Source organism: Crinia signifera, chromosome 1, assembly GCF_055691185.1.
Source record: "Crinia signifera chromosome 1, ASM5569118v1, whole genome shotgun sequence".
Taxonomy (NCBI): Eukaryota; Metazoa; Chordata; class Amphibia; order Anura; family Myobatrachidae; genus Crinia; species Crinia signifera.
The window spans coordinates 45,098,657-45,118,876 of NC_139217.1; the positions used below are offsets into that span (position 1 = coordinate 45,098,657).

Here is a 20,220-nt window from a genome sequence, read left to right on the forward strand (position 1 = left end):
CACATGATGCCGCACACCATAGTACCCATTACACATGATGGCGCACACCATAGTACCCATTACACATGATGCTGAACACCATAGTACCCATTACACATGATGCTGAACACCATAGTACCCATTACACATGATGCTGAACACATTAGGGGCCAGATTCTCTAAGCTTCAAAAGTGATAAAATGGAGAGTGATAAACAGCCAGCCAATCAGCTCCTACCTGCCATGTTACAGACTGCGTTTGAAAAATGTCAGGCAGGAGCTGATTGGCTGGCTGTTTATCACTCTCCATTTTATCACTTTTGAAGCTTAGAGAATCTGGTCCAATGTCCCTTACACATGATGCTGCACACATAATGCCACTTACACATGATGCTGCACACCGTAATGCCCCTTACAGATTAAGCCACACATTATGCGTAATGCCCCCACATACCGCCACTTGTAGCATCCCTTAAGCAATGCCCCCAAAAGTGCCACTTACTGTAAATTTTTATATGAGCCTTCGCTGCTGCTGCAGGGAGAGATGGAGAGCGGTGCAGCTGCTTCTATGGGGAGAGGAGCAGAGTGCAGCGCAGAGCACGCTCCCACTCCCCTCCTGGTGTCCCCTCTAGCCGAGTGGACATTTGAAATATTGTGCACGCTGTTGTTGTGCATGACGTCGGGGGAGCACGCCGGGCGCCGGCACCACATGATCAAAGGGGGGGGGCGGGCTGAGTTGAAAGCGGGGAGAAGTATTGGAGCGGAAGCTGCAGGGGTGACAGTCATTGACAGCTGGACAGAGAGCAGGGGGCTGCCCGGCTGTATTCAGAGCACTGCAGGTCACGGCTGTTTGAAATAATACCCCTTTCACAACAGAGAATGCAGGGATTTACCCATGAATATGGTCCCAGGATCATGCAGGGACATTCCCAGGCTGACCCCTTATACACCAGCCTAGTCCCTGCATTTTCTGGTGTGAGTGGGAAATACAACCACTCCTCACCCCCCTTTAACCAACCAGCTATATCTTCGGAACCAACTGACCCATTTACATGAGACAAGTATCATATTGAAGAACTTTTGAGTTGGCTTCGAATGATTTTGGTCCCATGAAACTGGGCTGTTTGGTTCCAGAGAAATCTGCACTCAAAGAACATAAACAGTCATGAAATTACATTTAAGAAATGAAAAAAAAAAGCGGTTTAACCTCAATATCCCTGGAACCAATTAACCCATATAGATCCAGCCTGGTATCAGATTGAAGGCCCAGCGATTTGGGTTCGACTGAGATCAACCTCGAGCTTCAGTGATGCCGAAGGGGGAACTGGCAGTCGTTGAACTGGGTGGGGGTCGGAATTAGCGGGTCCCATGTTATCCTAAAGGGAAAACGTTCCAGCTTTGCCTGGCCGTATCTCCGGTTCCCAGGGGGCTAGAGACACGAGGCTGGGCTCGTTGGAAAGCCCCATCCCTCAGCTACAAAATGGGCTAATGGGTGGTCCTGTGCATCCCCGGACCACCCCCTAGATTCGCCTATGCCCATGGCCTGTATCACACCTTACTGTCCTATGAATCTAAGTATGGGAGGAAACATATAGATTTTTTGACCTTATACACTTCTACAATTATATCTATTTGGATTGGTGTGATAAGAAGGCGCCATGAACACACCATATAAAATTGGTACATTGCTAGAAGTGATATGTGCGTGCTTTAAATTGACTGCAAATGATGGTGACAAAATGAAAATAATTGGTATATTATGTATTCCGTGGTCATTTCTCTTTTTTAGGTGGCATGATTTCAAATGCAACCTAAAGAAGAAGCTGACAGGACGGTGGAGGCACAGCCAGACCACCGGGGCTGGCGCAATGCCCAAACCTCTTGCGCTCACCTCCCTGGATCTCCTGGCACAGGATTGTGTGACAATCGAGGAGATCCGGGGAGTGGCCAATATGGACAGCGAGCTCCCGGTGGAGGTGTTTGCGGCTGAGCTTGGAGGTAAATGTTGAACGTGGCGTTTTCTTGTTTGCTTCCATTGTATTATAGCATGGGTGTAATATGTTTTTTTTTCCTATATTTGTAAACCAAGATGGGCCTCCACCGAATAAACAGAATAAACACAATTATGTTCTAAGGGTGTACATGTAAGTAATGGGGCAAATGAACGCACATGGCATCAATAATAGATACTAGTTTCTTTCATGACACTTTTCAAACAAATATTTGGCTTCCGTGTGCGGCCTGCAATGACTTAATGGGTAATTGCATGAAATCTCACCAGAGGAATGGGGTAATTAAAGTAAATTGACCACAGGACTGGTGTGCAGCTGGGAGTATTTTAGCTGCGGGGCGTACTGATTGTCCGACCGAATGCAGTGGACATTTTTTATGTGTAGCAATCGGACTGAGTGCGGAGTGCCGCCATTTCACATGCGCAATGTGTAGGCTACGCATGCGCACTCAGCAGGAAAACGCAATCCAAACGAATGTGTAGCTGTCCGACTCAATCAGAATAAGGGCCTATGTGTTGTCTCTTCCTCAGGAATCACAGGAACCAAAGCTTCCAGCATTATCTCCTATCAAGGGTCAAAATGGAGGGTGTGAGGTTCATATAGGGGGTGAGATGCATAATGTAGGGGACTTTTGTTAGCCAATAGGTGGATGTATTTTATTATCCCACATGCTGGTGTTGTAAATTGCAATCCGGTTGGTCCAAAAAAATGCATGTTTCCGTATCTAAAGGTGTGCGATTTCTGATTTTGCCTTAGAAATTGCTCCTTATTACATTTGCAAATTAGAGGTAAAAATATGGTACTTGTGTATTATCTGGGCGCCCGATTTTTTCATTGCATCCCACTACTTAAGGCATGCGATGCGATTTTTAATTGTAAAGACCCGATTTTTAACTGTATAGTCACCCATGGGTGATTTCATACTCCCATTATCCAACTACGCACGGAGTTGATTTTATATAGTGTGGCGAGCGCATCGTGCCACCGAGCCCGAAGCGTGGCGAGCGCAGCGTGCCCCACGGGGGGTGCGGATTACTTTACATGTATTCTGCATCCGCTCGCCACGCTTCGGGCTTGGTGGCTCGCTGCGCTCGCCACACTATATAAAATCAACTCCACGCTGACGTGGATAGTGGGGGTATGAAATCACCCATGGGTGACTATACAATTAAAAATTGGGTCTTTACAATGAAAAATCGCATCGCATGAATTGTATGCCACTATATTGCATGCGATGCGATGCAATACAATGAAATAATCAGGCGCCCAGATATTACACAAGTACCAAAAATATTATACACTGGTCACTTGCTATATATTGAGATTTCAATATTATGGAAAAATCACAATCTATATTATTATTAGTATCGCATACGTAACTTATGAGAGAACACAGGAATAAGATACACTGGCCGGGATGTATCAATATTCACGGGTGTAAGGTGCAGTTACCGTTTATTTATCGTGGTTGTTTCGCCGCCGTTTTGCGGGTCTGTCCGTGTCATGTATTATTTTTTTCACTTTTCTAATATGTTGCGTTATCGGCGGCCTCCTCCGGATAGTTATCGTTTATTTTTTTCCTTTCTGTGCATGCGCAATGTAGTTTGATTTTCCTGTCATGCGCAATCCACAAATCCACAAAGGATGCAGGGGGACTCACATATATATATATTTTAAAATATTCAACAAATATATACTAAAATATATTTATATATTTCTGTTCTTAAAATTGCATGCTCTGCACCATAATAAGCCTCACACCTCATCCTACACACCAAGCCCTAACATGCCTCATACCTCGCCCTCTGGTGCCTCCCACCTCCAGCAAAACTGCTTCTCCCATCCCACCCTCTGGTGCCTCTACCTCCACCCAAAGTGCCTCCCATCCTACCATCTTGCCCCTCCCACCTCACCTTCTGGTGCCTCCCAACTCCTCTGACCCAACAATATATTATATAAACAATAAAATTACCTTATATATTTAATTTAATATGGCACAACAGTGTATAACGCCACAAAGACTTGGCGAACAAAACCAGGGATGATCATTGCGCTACAAATATTAATACATTCCACAGCGCATCACCTTGCATTGAACACAATGCAAATGTTAGACGCACCGGAAACTCTGCGATATTTGAAACCGGCGGAGTTTTTTGTCTTCAAAATTGCGAAACTTTATTAATACATTAAGCGAGGGCACTGCGGATGCGAAAACGGGATGTCAGCGTAGCGGTAAGCGTTGATACATCCCGGCCACTGTATCAGGTACTCATGAGAGGACAGTGCGCCGGAATGAGATACACTGTATCCTGCAGATGAGATATTTTAAATGAAGAAATATTTTAATAATTATTGGTCATTTGGTTTACCTAAACATACTGACAAGGATCACATAATGTTTGTTCATCAGTTATAGGGCAGCTGTGTTATGAGTACTGACGGTAATATTAATTCACAAATGTATATGGCAGGCGGATATAATATTGATGGCAATTATGCAAACCTTCCAGGTTATACTTTTCTTATTATATAGAATCCAATCATATGTGATTCATTGTGTGACAGATAACCAGCCCCAGGGTCAGTGGGTTACAGAGTACAGAAGTCAGAGAATCAATATAACAATAAGAAACCATTACTGCGTGACAATTATTAGAAATCATTACATTTTGCTTATTTAAGAGGATCTCGTGGAGACAATGATTCAAATATATTTTCAAGTGTAATAAAGAACAATTAGTTGAATATGAAATGATTAAGCTTCATTCCCTACACTACTACAAGACCCAGGGGGCCTAGACCACACACGCTGTATTCATTTTTTTAAATATTTATCCTCTAGAGTTCAGCGACAGAGGCAGAAGTGCTGCAGAAATCGCTGGAAAAATGGCCACCACAACAATTTTTAATCGGCTGCCGACATTCTGAGTTGAAGAACCCTGCGCTCTGGGGCCTCCGGGCTACAGCTCAGTGGAAGAGGAAATGGAGGAGCAGGAGCTAGGTGACGGTTATGCTAGGTACACACCAGGACGACTAGGGCCCGATCAGCACAATCTAGATCCAATTCCGATCAATCGGATGTAGATTGTGTGCTGATTGGGCCCTTTTCTGACCTGGTGTGGAGCGATTCCGATCCGATGCGCGGTCCCGCGGGTCGGTCGGTCGTTATTGAGATCCTACCTGCTGCAGGTAGGATCTCAATGACGACCATAGAACCGGGTGCGGGTCGCCATCGGATCGGACCCGCTCACGGTGCACATCGTGAGCGGGTCGTGCCCTCCCGCGTCATCGTGAGCGGGTCGGACGAGACACTGACGACCCGCTCACGATGTGCATCGTGAGCGGGTCGTCCTGGTGTGTACCCCGCATTAGTCAAGTGAGGATGGGGGACCCGGACTCAAAATTCCTGATGGCAGCCCTGATGGAGACTGAGCGCTATAGTGCCCAGACTCCACACTGCTGCTGGTGCAGAAATCACCAGAAAAATGGCCACGGCGCCATTTTACCAGAGATCTGCACATGCACAGTTGGGACTGTGCTCTAATGCTCAGATCCTGCTCATTCCGGAGAGGAGGGGGCCCCGACAAAGGAGGGTGAACATACTCACAGCCTAGCAAACTGGTAAGAGCAGCCCCGCCAAACACCCCCCCCCCCCCCTCCGCCTCAGAATCCCCTCACTAACATGCGAGCGAGTCACAGTGGTGGCGGGTTTTTAGGGAGCGTTCCCCCAAAAACTTGCCCAGTGGCGAGCGCTCACTAAAAAAACAAAACACCACTGAAGGTGTTCATTTGGCCCGCCGGTCTGAATTGCCCCCTTTACCTTTCTCCACCTTATCACTATAAAAGATTTAGTGAATAAGCCCCACAGGTGTGATGTACCAGAATATAATAACAAACAACGTTACATAGTGATATACTCTACACACATTACTATGACTCCCAGAGGAGCGCTACAAACAGAAATCCACATACCTCTCAACTTTGTCCTGCACGAAGAGGGCCCCCAGGGCACGCCAGAATGTTGGGGGCGTGGCCTAGCAATGCAGGGGCGTGACCTATTTCCACGAGGACATGCCCTATTTTTGTTGCAGTGGGGGCATGGCCAATGGCTGACTCCCCTGGACCTCAGGCTGCAGAATAGATGCACACAGCGTCTATTCTTCAGCCTATGAGTCTGGGGAGATAGTGACAGGGGGGACTCCCACCAGCCCCCTGCACCCCCCACCCCCTTCGCAGGACACTGCCGGCCCCAGGAGGGACGTGGGAGCGTCCAAAAAAAAAAGAGCCGTTCCCGCGAAAAGCGGGACAGTTGGGAGGCATGAATCCCTGTGTATATTAAAGTGCAGTATAGCTATGTAAAAGCAGTCATTATAGAAATCTCCATGTAAGGCTAATAGCACGCCAGGTACTGTACAGTACCTGTATATCACCCTATAAGGGCAGGTCTGATAACTAGTAGGCAAACATTATTGATTTTCATGCGGTAAAGAAGTTGTCATCACTAATCTCTGATCTGGAAGATAAATGGGACACTATTTATATGCAGGGACAGGCTGACTGTGTGATACTCTCCGTGTGTCTCTCTCTCTCTCACCGTCTGTCTCTCTCTCTCGCCGTCTGTCTCTGTGAGCTGAGGATCACTCTCCATAATGTCTTTTGCCGGAACCTATGCTCAGCAATCCCACGAGAACTTTGTGCCTTTCATGAAAGCCATTGGTGAGTCCAGTAACATACGTGTTATAGTGTAATATGTTACACATGAGATGTTATTATATGTTAACATAGCTAAATAGATTTTAGTTGCAGCAATTTTATATTGCCTGTTAAGGAGTAATTGCTCTCACCCTTAGGGGAAGATGTATTAAGCCATAACAAGAGATAAATGCAAGGGTGATAAGGAGAGATAAACGTCCAGCCAATCAGCTCCTTACTGACTTTTTTCAAACACAGGCTGTGACATAGCAGTTAGCAGGTGATTGGCTGGACGTTTATCTCTCCTTATCACCCTTGCATTTATCTCTTGTTAAAGCTTAATACATCTGCCCCTTAGATCTTTTTTGTAGCTGTAAGTTCGAACTGTAGAAACATTGGGGCAGATGTATTAAACCTGGCGAAGAGATAAACTGGAGAAAAAGTGGAAGGAGTTAACGCACCAGCCAATCAACTTCCAACTGTCATATTTCAAACACTGCTGATTGGCTGGTGGGTTATCTCCTTCCACTTTTTCTCCACTTTATCTCCAGTTTATCTCTTCGCCAGGTTTAATACATCTGCCCCAATGTTCCGATTTGTCAATGCAGCAGCAATACTGTAATAGAGGGACCTTTACTTGGTATAGTAGCCGGAGTGCAGTGTGAAATAACCAGCTGTTGCAAAGTGGGTCATGTGGCAGCTCTAGCTGTTGACCGTAATTAGCAGCCATCATCTGATGAGGGGCCGCCTGTGGATGTAACACAGTGTCAGCGAGCCTGCAATCACCGTGAGCACTGCAAAGTATTGGCGGTGTGGAACCAAGGCTATGATGCGGTTCTAGCTGTTCCGTCGCAAGCAGCAGCCGCCGCCTGATGACGGGCCGTCTGCAGATCGTCCGGGAGCCAGCAAGCCAGCAACCTCTGTGAGCACTGTGCAATATTAGGCAGCTGTAAGAGTCTTTGGTGGAATTGCTGGGGTGAGGTGACACAGGTCAGGAGGGAATGAGGAGAGGCGGAGAGGTGCTCCATCTGACAGGGACGCGCGAGCGACTCACATGCACGCAGGTCCCCATCAACACGGCTATGGGGACCACTTTCCCTGCCCATCTTCAGAAAGATGGGCAGGGTTAGGAGGAATACGGGGAGAGCTATGTGGGGACGGCAGGAGTGGCAGGGAGGCGACGGGAGGCAGCAGAGGGATCAGACAGAACGGGGAATGTCTGCCCACTTCCATCTGCAGTGGCAGCCTGACTTCTCCCTCTCGTTTATTTATTTCACGGTACTTGGCCACGCCCCCTCCTGTCGGCCCACCCGGTGGCCTTCACCCATTATAGATATACCACTGTATATTGGGTTATGAGACTGTACTAATAATGATAAAGTCTAGCAGCTCTCATACTTTACACTGGTAAAATAAAATCACAGTTCGTCCGGTTCCTGTCATAGCGGAAGATACCATGTTATACCGTACACTCCACTCCGCATATACGGAGCCAGTGCCAGACACATCCCAGTATTATTGTGGTTCTGATTCCAGGTCTTCCAGAGGATTTAGTTGAAAAGGGAAAAGATTTGAAGAGCGTGACTGAGATTGTTCAGGATGGCAATCACTTTGTGATCACGATTACCACAGGCCCCAGGGTCCTACGTAATGAGTTCACTATTGGTGTGGAGACGGAAATGGAGACGCTGACAGCTGAGAAAGCTAAGGTACAGATATTGGGCCAGATGCACTAAGTTTCAAAAGTGACAAAATGGAGAGTGATAACCAACCAATCAGCTCGTACCTGCCATGTCACAGACTGTGTTTGAAAAATGTCAGGCAGGAGCTGATTGGTTGTTTATCACTCTCCATTTATTTCTATCAGCCTAACAACCTTTATTATCTATCTGGACACATGGTGTACCAGGCTGCTAAACTACAGAGCTAGGCCTATATAATTATACCCATCCTCTTGTCACTGCACATTACATCATGTACATATCCCCTCACCCTACAGGAGCCACCGTACAGCTCAATAATGATTTTGCTTGTACCTGTATGTTTGCCCAGTTTAGACCAAGGGTTTGATGTATGATGTGGCAAAAAGAGTTAAATAGACTGGTGGAGAAGTTTCCCATAGCAACCAAATCTGCTTTGAGGTAACCTTTATCAAGTACATTCTAAAAAAACGATAGGAAGCCAACTGGTTGCTATGGGCGATTTCTCCACTTCTCCAATATGTTCCCCGCTTGATATGAATGTCAACCCTTCAGGTATGTTTTGTCCTTCACTGATCACCAATGACAGCAAAAATTATTTAAGTTCCAAATGCTCATGAATGGTCACTAATGGGGATCCAAGGAGTGTGACCACCCGGTCCCAGGCCAAGCCCTGACAGTGATCAGTATACTTGGAGATATGGTCACAGATTTGGTCAGATTTTAGCCATGGGCCAGTTCAGTTGGACCTGCTAAAGAAATGTATTAGTCCAAAGGCCCCCATACACTAGTCTGACCAAATTCCTCTTGAGCTCCCCCAGTAGCTCCCTGGGATGGCTCATTTACGATTTAGCACTTGATGTGCCATTTTTACATGCGATAAATAGCATGCAATTTATCACAAGTAAAGACTTTACTTTTGACTTTAATTTTGAAAAACCCGTCAAAAGACTGGCCGGCCAATGATTGGCTAAGAGAGAACTCTCCCAGCCAATCAGTGGCCAGCCAATCTTTTGAAAGTGTTTTTTTAAATTCTGCTGCCGCACACCACTTTCCGCCCCACCACCCGATACCCACCGCTCACCGCTGCCTGCCCCACCATTCAGGACACCCACCGCTCACCAATGCCTGCCCCACCACTCATGACACCAGGCACATGCCACACACCGATGCCTTCCCCGGACCTGCACATACTGTAGGTGTGTGAAAGCAGTGCTTCACCCCTGGCACACGCCAACAGAATCAGACCCAATACGTAGCGGGTTCCAAAAAGCACCCTGCGATGTGCTGCTGATGGGCCCGATCCGATTTTACTGTATGCGGGTTCAATCTGTAAGATCTGACCCCCAATGCACATGGGACGCACATTGGAATGTCAACCGCCAAATCACAGTAGTGTATGGGGGGCCTTAAGCTAAGTGACCAGGCCAATCAAGAAGAGAGATGGTTGAATGCAGTAAAGTAAATGATCATTATACCACACAGCAGAGGGTGGCAGTAGTGGCCCCTTAGTCCTCCAGGGACCCGGTGCAATGCACCTGCTGCACCAGTGGTAGTTCCAACATGCTAAATCTACAACATCTAAAACTGTTATGTTTTCCTGTTTCTTACAGTCTACAGCTCAAATCGTGGATGGTAAGCTGGTCGTAGATCTGCAAGGAGTCACTTCTGTCGCAGAAGTTTCTGGAGATCTTCTGATCACCGTAAGATCACCAACAAAGAGGGCTAAGGGCATGTCTTTGACCTGATCACTGCTGTGCCAATTTGCAGAGGCCTGGGATCAGATCGCTGCTTCCCAGACAGACATCCGCTCGTGCAAGTCTGCAAATGACTTAGTTTAAATAATCACTGATCGCCGGCCATCTGCAAATCCATACACAGATCACTCGCCATCAAATGCTTTTTCCAGTCTGGCCCTTGCACAACTGTGGCCCTTATTCTGATCGGTGCGGATATTCCCGCTTGCGTACGGGCCGCCGATGTTTATCGTCTGCGCATGTGCAGAGGTCACTCTGCGCATGTGCAGGAGATTTCGCCGCATGGATTCTTTATACGCCGCACAGGGGGCGTAGAGGGGCGTGAGGGGCTACTTAGCCTCATTACCCTATGCATACGCCCCGCGTTTCATGGGCGTTCCCATGCAAACGCGGGGCGTATGCATGGTAATGAGGCCGTGACGCGTGGGTACGGGGCGGGCATCTGACATCGCCGGATGTCAGCTGCCCGCCCCCATACAAGATTTCACACGGACAAGTGTCCGTGTGGTCTTGTGTTGCGGGACCTGGTGGAGCGTGCGGCCCTGCATTCGATGTTCAGCGACCATCGAATGCAGGGGCTGCTCCCACCATGGAGGAGGCGTATCCCCGTCCACATTCATGCGGACCGCCACATATCCGCGTACGGACGGAGGTGGCGATCCGTATGGAAGGCGGGGATTCGCCAAGACGGACATCACCGCATATTTCTGATCGGGCCGCACCGATCAGAATAAGGGCCTGTGTGATAGAATCAGGCTGATGGAGGCTCATGCTCTCCCTGAATACGCTTGGGCACACCTGCATTTTTCCTGACACTCCCAGAAAATGACAGATTACTACCCACAAACACCGACTTCCTGTCAGTCAAGTTGCGAGGGGATTGTGCTGTCTGGCCTCACATGGGCACTCGTTCAATAATCGATAGACTTGCGAATTTGCACTACAGCCATCCGGTCTGAATAACCCCCTAAGTTACACAGTCAGTTCTTAAATGCAAATGGTCACAGGTTCATATCTCATGATGCTGTTAACAATATGACGCAATATGTTAACATTGGGGTAGCCTTGTCATTGCAGCCCAAGTGGTGGCCTGGTATATATATATATATAGCCCCCCCCCTGGTGTATATATATATATAGTCCCTGGTAGTTGGCATGTGACTCCCTGGCAATGAGCATGTAACTCAGCGATAACAAGCAAATAAATAAGAGGCGATAAATAAGAATCCCTGGCAACAAGCAATGAGCATTTAGATAGAAAAATATACAATAACTGTATGGGGGTGGGGGGCAAGATTTCTAGTTACTCCACTATATACCAACCTTCCTGCTGAGGACACATGGGGATGGGCACCAGTGGGGTCCAGGCAGCGGCGGGGAGCTGGTAGCAGCAGGTGCCGGGCAGCAGGGTGGGAAGCGGCAGCTGAATTTCAAAAAATCTTTTCAAAAGACTTGCCGGTCGTTGATTGGCTGAGTGAATTCTCTCAGCCAATCAGATGGGAGCCCGCTGTTTGGCTGCGATGCCAAATCATAAGTGAGCCACCCTGGGAGCTGCCGGGGGAGCTCAAGAGCAATTTGATCCGACTTGTCTTTAGGACAAGTCGGACTATTGTATGGTTGCCTTTAGATATTTGCAGTGAAGGCCACTTGTATGCTGCTGATTCCCTACAGGCCATTTCTTGCTGCAGTTCTACAGTCAATTAAGAGACACAGCTAAGGCCCATATGTAATGCTCCTAGCTTTGCGGCAGCTGGTGCAATTCCTCACTCAACTTGTCATTTGTCAAAACTTGCCATGTAGTCCTATACCGACCAGCAGAAGGCAGCATTTCTACCACCAACCACAAATGATGAGATATATACGGTACCAGCCAATCAGCTTCTGTCATACATTCTCAGAAACACATCCCCTCGCATGCTAGCAGGCGGCAGGAGGGTGCGTTCGGTGTGCGGTCCTGACATGTTCACAAGGCTCCGAGTATATGCAATTTAGCGAACATGCGTGAATCAGGCCCTGTGTTTGAAAGATGAGAGGCAGAGGCGGAGCTACCATTGGTGCAGCAGTTGCCGTGCAACTGGGCTCCTGAGGACAAAGGGGCCCACTGCTGCCCCTGTCACCCTCTCCCTGTCACACTATGCCTCTCCCTGTCTCCCACTGCCATTTTGCATATTGTGAATTTGGATTGGGAAGGACTTATCTTTTTGAACCTGGACTCCCCACAAGTCCTGTCACTGATGAGAGGAGCTGATTGGTTGGTACATCTCCTCCTAAATGCCAACTGATTTACTTGCCCTTTTTTGCTTTACTGCTAACGCAGAATCAGTTTATTGCATGTGATGTTCACAGAGTAAGCGCAGTCTTTGTGTCCTCTGTCTTTCAGGTCACAACGTTCAAAGGCATAGCCTACAAGAACATCAGTAAAAGAGTCTGAGGGAATAGAATTGTCGTTACTTTGCTGCATTTAATAAAACTATGAAAAGTGACAAAAAAGTTTGATGTCTGTTCTTAGCAACACTGCACAAAATAAAAAAAAATACAAATTGTGTCATCTAAAGTGTCAAACATGTGGGTCTGCAGAGACTATTTCCATGTACTGTATATCTACATATGCGCCTATGCAGGGATGTACTAGGGCAGTGAAGAATCCCTGGCACATCCTTGTGCGTGCTAGAGGTGCGAGGCCTGGTCTTGCCACATGTCCCCATCTATCTATATGCCTGCTTGAGGGTGGGCTGTGCTATTTGCCCAGATTCTGGCATTTGCCAGACGTGTCAGATGGCCAGTATGGCCCTGCGCTGCTGCATCTATGCCTACTGCTTATAGTATAAATAGTTGTCATAATGCCAAGGGGGATGGGTGATCCTGGTTTTCCAGAAACTGCTGGTAACATATGCAAACATGCAGCTCACTCCTTCTTGACCCAACACATCATTTAATTCTTCAAACTCACCAACCCACCCCCAATGGCCTTTGGGTGCAAAGATGTACTGTGGATCCCTGTGCTACAATCCGCTCCAAAGTACTGAAATGCATCATATGACCCTCACACATCCCTCAAACTTATTCACATGCCACCGGAGATCCCCTCATTCTTTTGCAGCTCCCTAAATGCTATCACAGGTCCTCAAATGCTCGTAGAGCTCCTCACATGCCATTAGCGCTCCCCACATGCCTTCAGAGCTCCACACATGAACACAGTGCTCCTCATATGCCATCAGAGCTCCCCATATGCAACCAGGGCTTGCCACACACACTCACAGCTCCCCACATGCCTTCAGAGCTCTTCACATGCCATAAGATCTCCTCATTTGCCACCACAGTGTCCCACATGCTATCACAACTGCCCAAAAGACCATTGGAGATCCCCACATGCCTTCAGAGCTCCCCATATGCCATCAGATCTCCTCATTTGCCACCACAGTGTCCCACATACTATCACAACTGCCCAAAAGACCATTGGAGATCCCCACATGCCTTCAGAGCTTCCCATGTGCCATCAGAGCTCCTTGCTTACCACAACAGTGTCCCACATATTATCACAGCTGCCAAAAGGCAATTAGAGCTCCCCACATGCCATCGGAGCTTCTCTCATGCAGTCAGAGCTCACCACATGCCATCACGCTTCCCACATGCTATCTCCAGCTCTGTCCATGCTATCACGGCTCCACACGTGTTATCAGAGCTCCCCCAAATAACTATGAAGTATATAAGCAAAAATGCTTTATTCAAAAAATAACTTCCATTCTTGTTAAATAGGCTTCTCCATGTAATGGCAATATTACCAGCAGTAGCTTCTATAATGTCACCACCGGCAGTAAGCTGATGCAGTGAGAAAAAGAAATTATGATTTTGTACTGTGCTCATCTGCCATCATTGGGTTCAATTACAATATGTGGTGAAGAGTATGGCTCCTTTCTGTTCATCCATGTCACACCTGTCATCCAGGTTAGAAACATAGGGCCTTATTCTAGTTCACTCTTTCTGACAAAATCCTTCTTATATGGACAAAACCATGTGCACTGCAGGTGGGGCAGGTGTTACTTGTGCAGAGAGAATTAGATTTGGGTGGGGTTTTACTTCAAAGTGAGATCTATATTGCAGTGTAAAAATAAAGCAGCCCGTATTTACCCTGCACAGAAACAAAATAACTCACCCAAATCTAATTCTCTCTGCACATTTTACATCTGCCCCCCTGCAGTGCACATGGTTTTGTCCATCTAAGAAGGATTTTGTCAGAAAGAGTGAACTAGAATAAAACATAGAATTTGATGGCAGATAAGAACCATTTGGCCCATCTAGTCTGCCCCTTTTTATACCCTTCAGGTAATCTCAACCCTTTTTTAATCCTTATTTCTTTGTAAGGATATCTGTAATACGCCGCCGGTGGGGGGGAGATAAATACCTGGAGTCGCTGGATACTCCTGGTTCCACACCGATTCTTCGCCGCGTCGGCTGCAGAGAACACACCACCCTAGGAACTCAAGCAAGGCGTTCAGCAGGTGCAATACTTTGTATTTTATTTAGTGCAAACTGAAGATCGGTCATTGGTAAATACTTTAGACAATTCACCTGGTTAGTACAATTTATACTCATCTAGCGGATTAGCACCTGTGTAAGATTAATCAATTCTAGAATGAATACAATGAAACCTTCCAGTACTCCGGGGAGTGGGGAGACTAATGCCGCCAACCGCCAACTGGGTCTTACGGTCAACAGTATTCCCACTCGGCTATGCACACATAGCCGTATGTCACTAGCCACCTATTACCATGTAATTTCCGGGGACTGGCATACCAAACATACTAAATGCAGGAAACGATATGTAATGTACTTAAGTCCATGGACTAGTTACACAGTCACTGGGTAAATCCTTTCCTCGTACACACTCCAAGCAACTGTTCCTGATTGGAATTGGAAGAGTAAATGAACACCGTAACCTTAAATCCTTCCCTTCACTAGCTCCTGACAATATTAACTTTGATCACCAGATGGCAGTGTCCTCCTTTGGTATAAAAGTAATAAGGCAATGTATTTACAACAAGTGCAGAATAATTCTGCAACCAGGTCTCACTCTGGATTTCAGGGTAACTAGCCTCACTGTGTGAGGCTAATGTGGGGCTCCCTCATAGCGTAGGTAGGGAATAGGTATCACCCTCACTCGGGTGCACTTGTCCCCTCCATGGTGGATAAGTCTTGTGGGACACTTGGCCGTGTTGCTGGGTGTAGCGGGGAATAGGCCACTTCTGCGCTGCGCTGTTCTCCTTCTTCACGGGGTGCGTCTGGGGGTCGGCGGGGGTCGCGCGCTTCATGCGCCGCGTGCCTGCTTCCGGCGAGTGTCTGGAGGTCGGCGGGGGTCACGCGGTCATCACCGCGCCGCCGCTCAGTCTCTTCCTCCCAGCTCCTTCCCTCCACGCTGCTGCGTTTTCTCTCCGCGTCCATCTCCAGCAACTTCCCCTCCTGACTTCCTCTCTGTCCCTATACGTCCCCCAGAGCTGTCAGTCAGCCTGGGGGATGCTCCTTCGCGTCGTGCACTGAACGGGGGATTAACCCCTAAGGTCCCGCTGCTGGGACTCTATGTAAAAAGTCTGGGGTGCCACATATCTACCGTATATACTCGAGTATAAGTCGACCCGAATATAAGCCGAGGCACCTAATTTTACAACAAAAAACTGGGAAAACGTATTGACTCAAGTGGGGCCCTCACTCGAGTATAAGCCGAGGTGGGCTTTTTCAGCATAAAAAAGTTCTGAAAAAGTAGGCTTATACTCGAGTATATATGGTATATGCTTATCCCAAGCATGTTTAAATTGTTCTACTGTCTTAGCCTCTACCACCTCTGATGGGAGGCTATTCCACTTATCCACTACCCGTTCTGTGAAGTAATTCTTTCTAACATTTCCCCTGAACCTACCTCCCTCCAGTTTCAGTGCATGTCCTCGTGTTCTATTACTTGTTTTCCTTTGAAGAAAATTTCCCTCCTGTACTATGTTAAAACCCTTGATATATTTAAAGATTTCTATCATGTCCCCCCTTTCTCTTCTCTGCTCCAAACTATATAAGATCTTTTAGTCTATCCAGGTACGTTTTGTGATGTAGGCCATGCACCATTTTAGTTGCCCTTCTTTGTACACTCTCCAATGTATTTATATCCTTCTGAAGATGGTCTCCAGGACTGGACACAGTATTCCAGATGAGGCCGTATTCCAGGTTGCCTCCTTTCCTCTGATACTAGGAAGCATGAAAACATCTTTACCATAATTGTGTAATCATGAGGTCTATGAATCTTCCCCAAAGTGGTTGGACATGGCCTATGCAGTGCAATAAGAGGTTGAGTAAACTGAAATATCTAGAGGAAACCTGGCCTCCAATTCATTAAATGACTGATCTGGTGGAATCATAGGCCTGATTCAGACCCAGTACTCATTTAAATATCTTAGACAGTGACAAAGATACATATATCTAAAATAATGATGGGATGAGAATGGTAAATTAGAATTATAGTTGTTCATTAATTTATGTTGGTTGGAGATAAAAAACTGTAAAAAATCAGTCAAAATAAATATAACAGTTTAAATATCATCAGAAACTGTAGAAATTGTGCAGTAGCACAAGGAGAAGGACAGTGCACTGAAAGAGCAGGTCGTGTAGCCAAGCCAGGCGGTCCTGAACTGAAAGTGATCTGTGCGGGAATACCAATGTAAGTGGACAGTGGATGGTCAGCATTGAGAGGCAGACACAGGCAGCGACAGGCTCGGTGGTGGAGGCGGCATGCGGTGAGTGAGGGCGGGAGAGAGGAGGGGAGGGGCCCCTCTAGAGCCACAGTCTGACCACATTTGTTGTTGAACCCCATGTCCTCTAGCCCCTCTTTGCTATTGTTCTTCCCCTGACCCACTTTGTGTAGTGGCCGGACCCCTTTTCGGACCCCCAAGGGACCCTGCTCTTCTCACTATACAACTCTCAGTCTGTGGCTTCCTGCTGTCTTCATTCCCCTCCTCACATCATGTCAGTGTCCCTGTGAAATCATCTATTTATTTACAGTTTCTTATATAGCGCAGCACATTATGCATCTCCTGATATACTCTGTGCTGCTGGGGACCCTGCTACTGCCACTATATAACTCTCAGTGTGTGGGTTTGTGTTACCTCCATTCCCCTCCTAACATCATGTCACTGCCCCTGTCACATGCAGCCCTGTCCTCACTGACACATCACTCATCTCCTGATATACTCTGTGCTGCTAAGGTCCCTGCTCCTCCCACAATATATAACTCTCAGTCTGTGGCTTCCTACTGCCTCCATTCCCCTCCTCACATCATGCCACTGCCCCTGTCACATGCAGCCCTGTCCTCGCTGACACATCACTCATCTCCTGATATACTCTGTGCTGATGGGGGACCCTGCTCCTCCCACTATATAACTCTCAGTCTGTGGCTTCCTGCTGCCCCCACTCCCCTCCTCACATCATGCCACTGCCCCTGTCACATGCAGCCCTGTCCTCGCTGACACATCACTCATCTCCTGATATACTCTGTGCTGATGGGGGACCCTGCTCCTCCCACTATATAACTCTCAGTCTGTGGCTTCCTGCTGCCCCCATTCCCCTCCTCACATCATGTCACTGCTCCTGTCACATGCAGCCCTGTCCTCACTGACACATCACTCATCTCCTGATATACTCTGTGCTGCTGGGGACCCTGCTCCTCCCACTATATAAATCTCAGTCTGTGGCTTCCTACTGCCTCCATTCCCCTCCTCACATCATGTCACTGCCCCTGTCACATGCAGCCCTGTCCTTACTGACACATCACTCATCTCCTGATATACTCTGTGCTGCTGGGGACCCTGCTCCTCCCACTATATGACTCTCAGTCTGTGGCTTCCTACTGCCTCCATTCCCCTCCTCACATCATGTCACTTCCCCTGTCACATGCAGCCCTGTCCTCACCGACACATCACTCATCTCCTGATATACTGGTGCCTCACCCCCAAGGGGTGCTAGCAGTGGTGTAACTATAGCACTGCAGCCCCAGCCACCGCGGGGGGCGCTGTGCATGTGGGGGCGCCGGGGGCTGCGGTGCTATAGTTACACCCCCCCAATCCCCCGCAGACTTACCTATCTCGCTGGTCCCGGCGGCTCCGTTCTTCTGCTGAGGACCACCACAAAATGGCCGCCCCCATATAGCACACAGTTCTCTGAAACTGTCTGCTGTATGGGGGCGGCCATTTTGTGGTGGTCCTCAGCAGAAGAAGAACGGAGCCGCCGGGACCAGCGCGATAGGTAAGGCTGCGGGGGGGGGTGTTTGCATGGGCGGCGGGGCGGCGGGGGATTGGGGGTGCTGGGCGGGGAGGCGGCGGGGGGGCCCTAACGGCGGGGGGGCGCCCAAAACTTAGTTACGCCACTGGGTGCTAGGGGTGGGTTACCCCCACAGTGTTTCTGCGCATGTGTACCAAGTTTGGTGTAAATTGCTGCAGTCATTCCGGAGTTATGCTGTATGCTGAAATACTCTGTGCTTCTGCCTCAGCGCTAGGGGTGTGTTACCCCACAGCGTTTCTGCGCATGTGCAATCCCCGGGAGCAAACGGCTTCAGCGACTTTCACACTTGCCGAGCTGCCTGCTCAGGGAAGGGAAGACCAGGGGCGGGCAGGAGGCAGCAGCAGCAGGGGAACACCCGGCATTTACGCCCGCTTGGGGCGGTGGATGATTTCTCTCCTGAGGTGTACACATCCCCTCGCATGTTAGAGAGGGGATTCAAGCAGCAGTGGGGGCAGCGGGGGGGGGGGGGTGTCAGGCATTCACAAGGGCAGCAGGTGGCGTTTACTTGTTCGCTACGCTGAGAGTATATGCCGCCTGGCAAACAAATCTGAATTGGGCCCCTAGTCAGGCAGCACATGCTAACGTCTTGCTACTAATTGCATTGTACAGGACATTGCTATAAAAAGGTCCTCGCCAAAACACACATCCGAAAAGTACATCTAACCGTATAATTTCACAATAAATCAACATCACCGGGAATATTTTAGCATTTAGGGACATATTTACTAAAGACGTAAAACATTTCTTTAATGACCTGGCAAAACCATTTATATACATCAGCCTGTGGTTGCTATGACAACAAGGAATACATACACATATTGATGGTTAATAAACCAAAGTTAACAACTGTGGTAGACTTGGACAGAGCGGGACCGCGCGGCTGCATGTGGGTGACACACAGAAATGCCTTTAGTCTTTATAGAGCACTTGTGTTGATACAGAGTAAAGGTAACAGGCGGTAACCCTAGGGGAGTGTCTGTCAGCCTAGGGGATTTTGCCCATAAATGTCAGGCTAAACTTGAATAAGATCTTGAATTTTTATTATTGCTGCAGCCGTCGCACTTTGTACCCTATCAGATCACTTTTATGGAGCTACCACTTTCAGCAGATATAAGAACCTTAGGGCCCATTTATCAAATATCCCCCATTCACTTCAGCAGCCTCATGCCCTATAGGGGTCTATGGGGTATACGATGCTAATAGATGTATCAATATCATAAATGATAAGAATTCCCGATATTGTCTTCCATTGGTACCATTATCTCAAGATGGTGATAGCCCATTATAGTATAAGGGAAACAATTTGTAGCCAACAGGGGTTCCCCCCATAACCGTCCCCAGAAGTGGACACTGTGCATTTGAGGACAGCAGCCATAACGCATGTGCGGCAGCCCCCGCACTACACTTGGGACATTGCAAGTATGGGATCCTTCTGGAGCCCCCGTCAGTGAGTGTACCGTATGATACATCCTGCAATGCGATCCTGGGCGTTTGTATCACAGAGGAGATCGCATTGCAAATGGCATCAATAATAAATGGGTCACATTATGACTGGATCATTGTTCTACTTAATGTGGACCATCGCCCAGCACACAGCGGAGGCGGACATAGAGTGGGCTGTCCCAGCGTGCATGAGAACAATGCAGCCTATAAATTTCATTTGTGCATTGGTGTCAATATTTAACCAAGCTGTAAAGCCGCGGGCATAGTGTTACATCTCATCTTACACATGAAGGATATAAGATAGGTCACACCTGGGACTGTC

The 20,220-nt window shown here is 47.9% G+C and overlaps 1 protein-coding gene across 1 annotated transcript; it reads left to right on the forward strand.

Annotated features, from left to right (window-relative positions):
• Positions 1-6,580: 6,580 nt before the first annotated feature.
• On the forward strand, positions 6,581-12,573 carry LOC146079084 (fatty acid-binding protein 1, liver-like). The gene is made up of 4 exons (XM_083186158.1): positions 6,581-6,709; positions 8,222-8,394; positions 9,999-10,088; positions 12,523-12,573. Exons 1-4 carry the CDS (start codon positions 6,643-6,645, stop codon positions 12,571-12,573), a joined length of 381 nt encoding a protein of 126 aa, XP_083042284.1. The 5' UTR covers positions 6,581-6,642.
• The last annotated feature ends 7,647 nt before the right edge of the window (positions 12,574-20,220 follow it).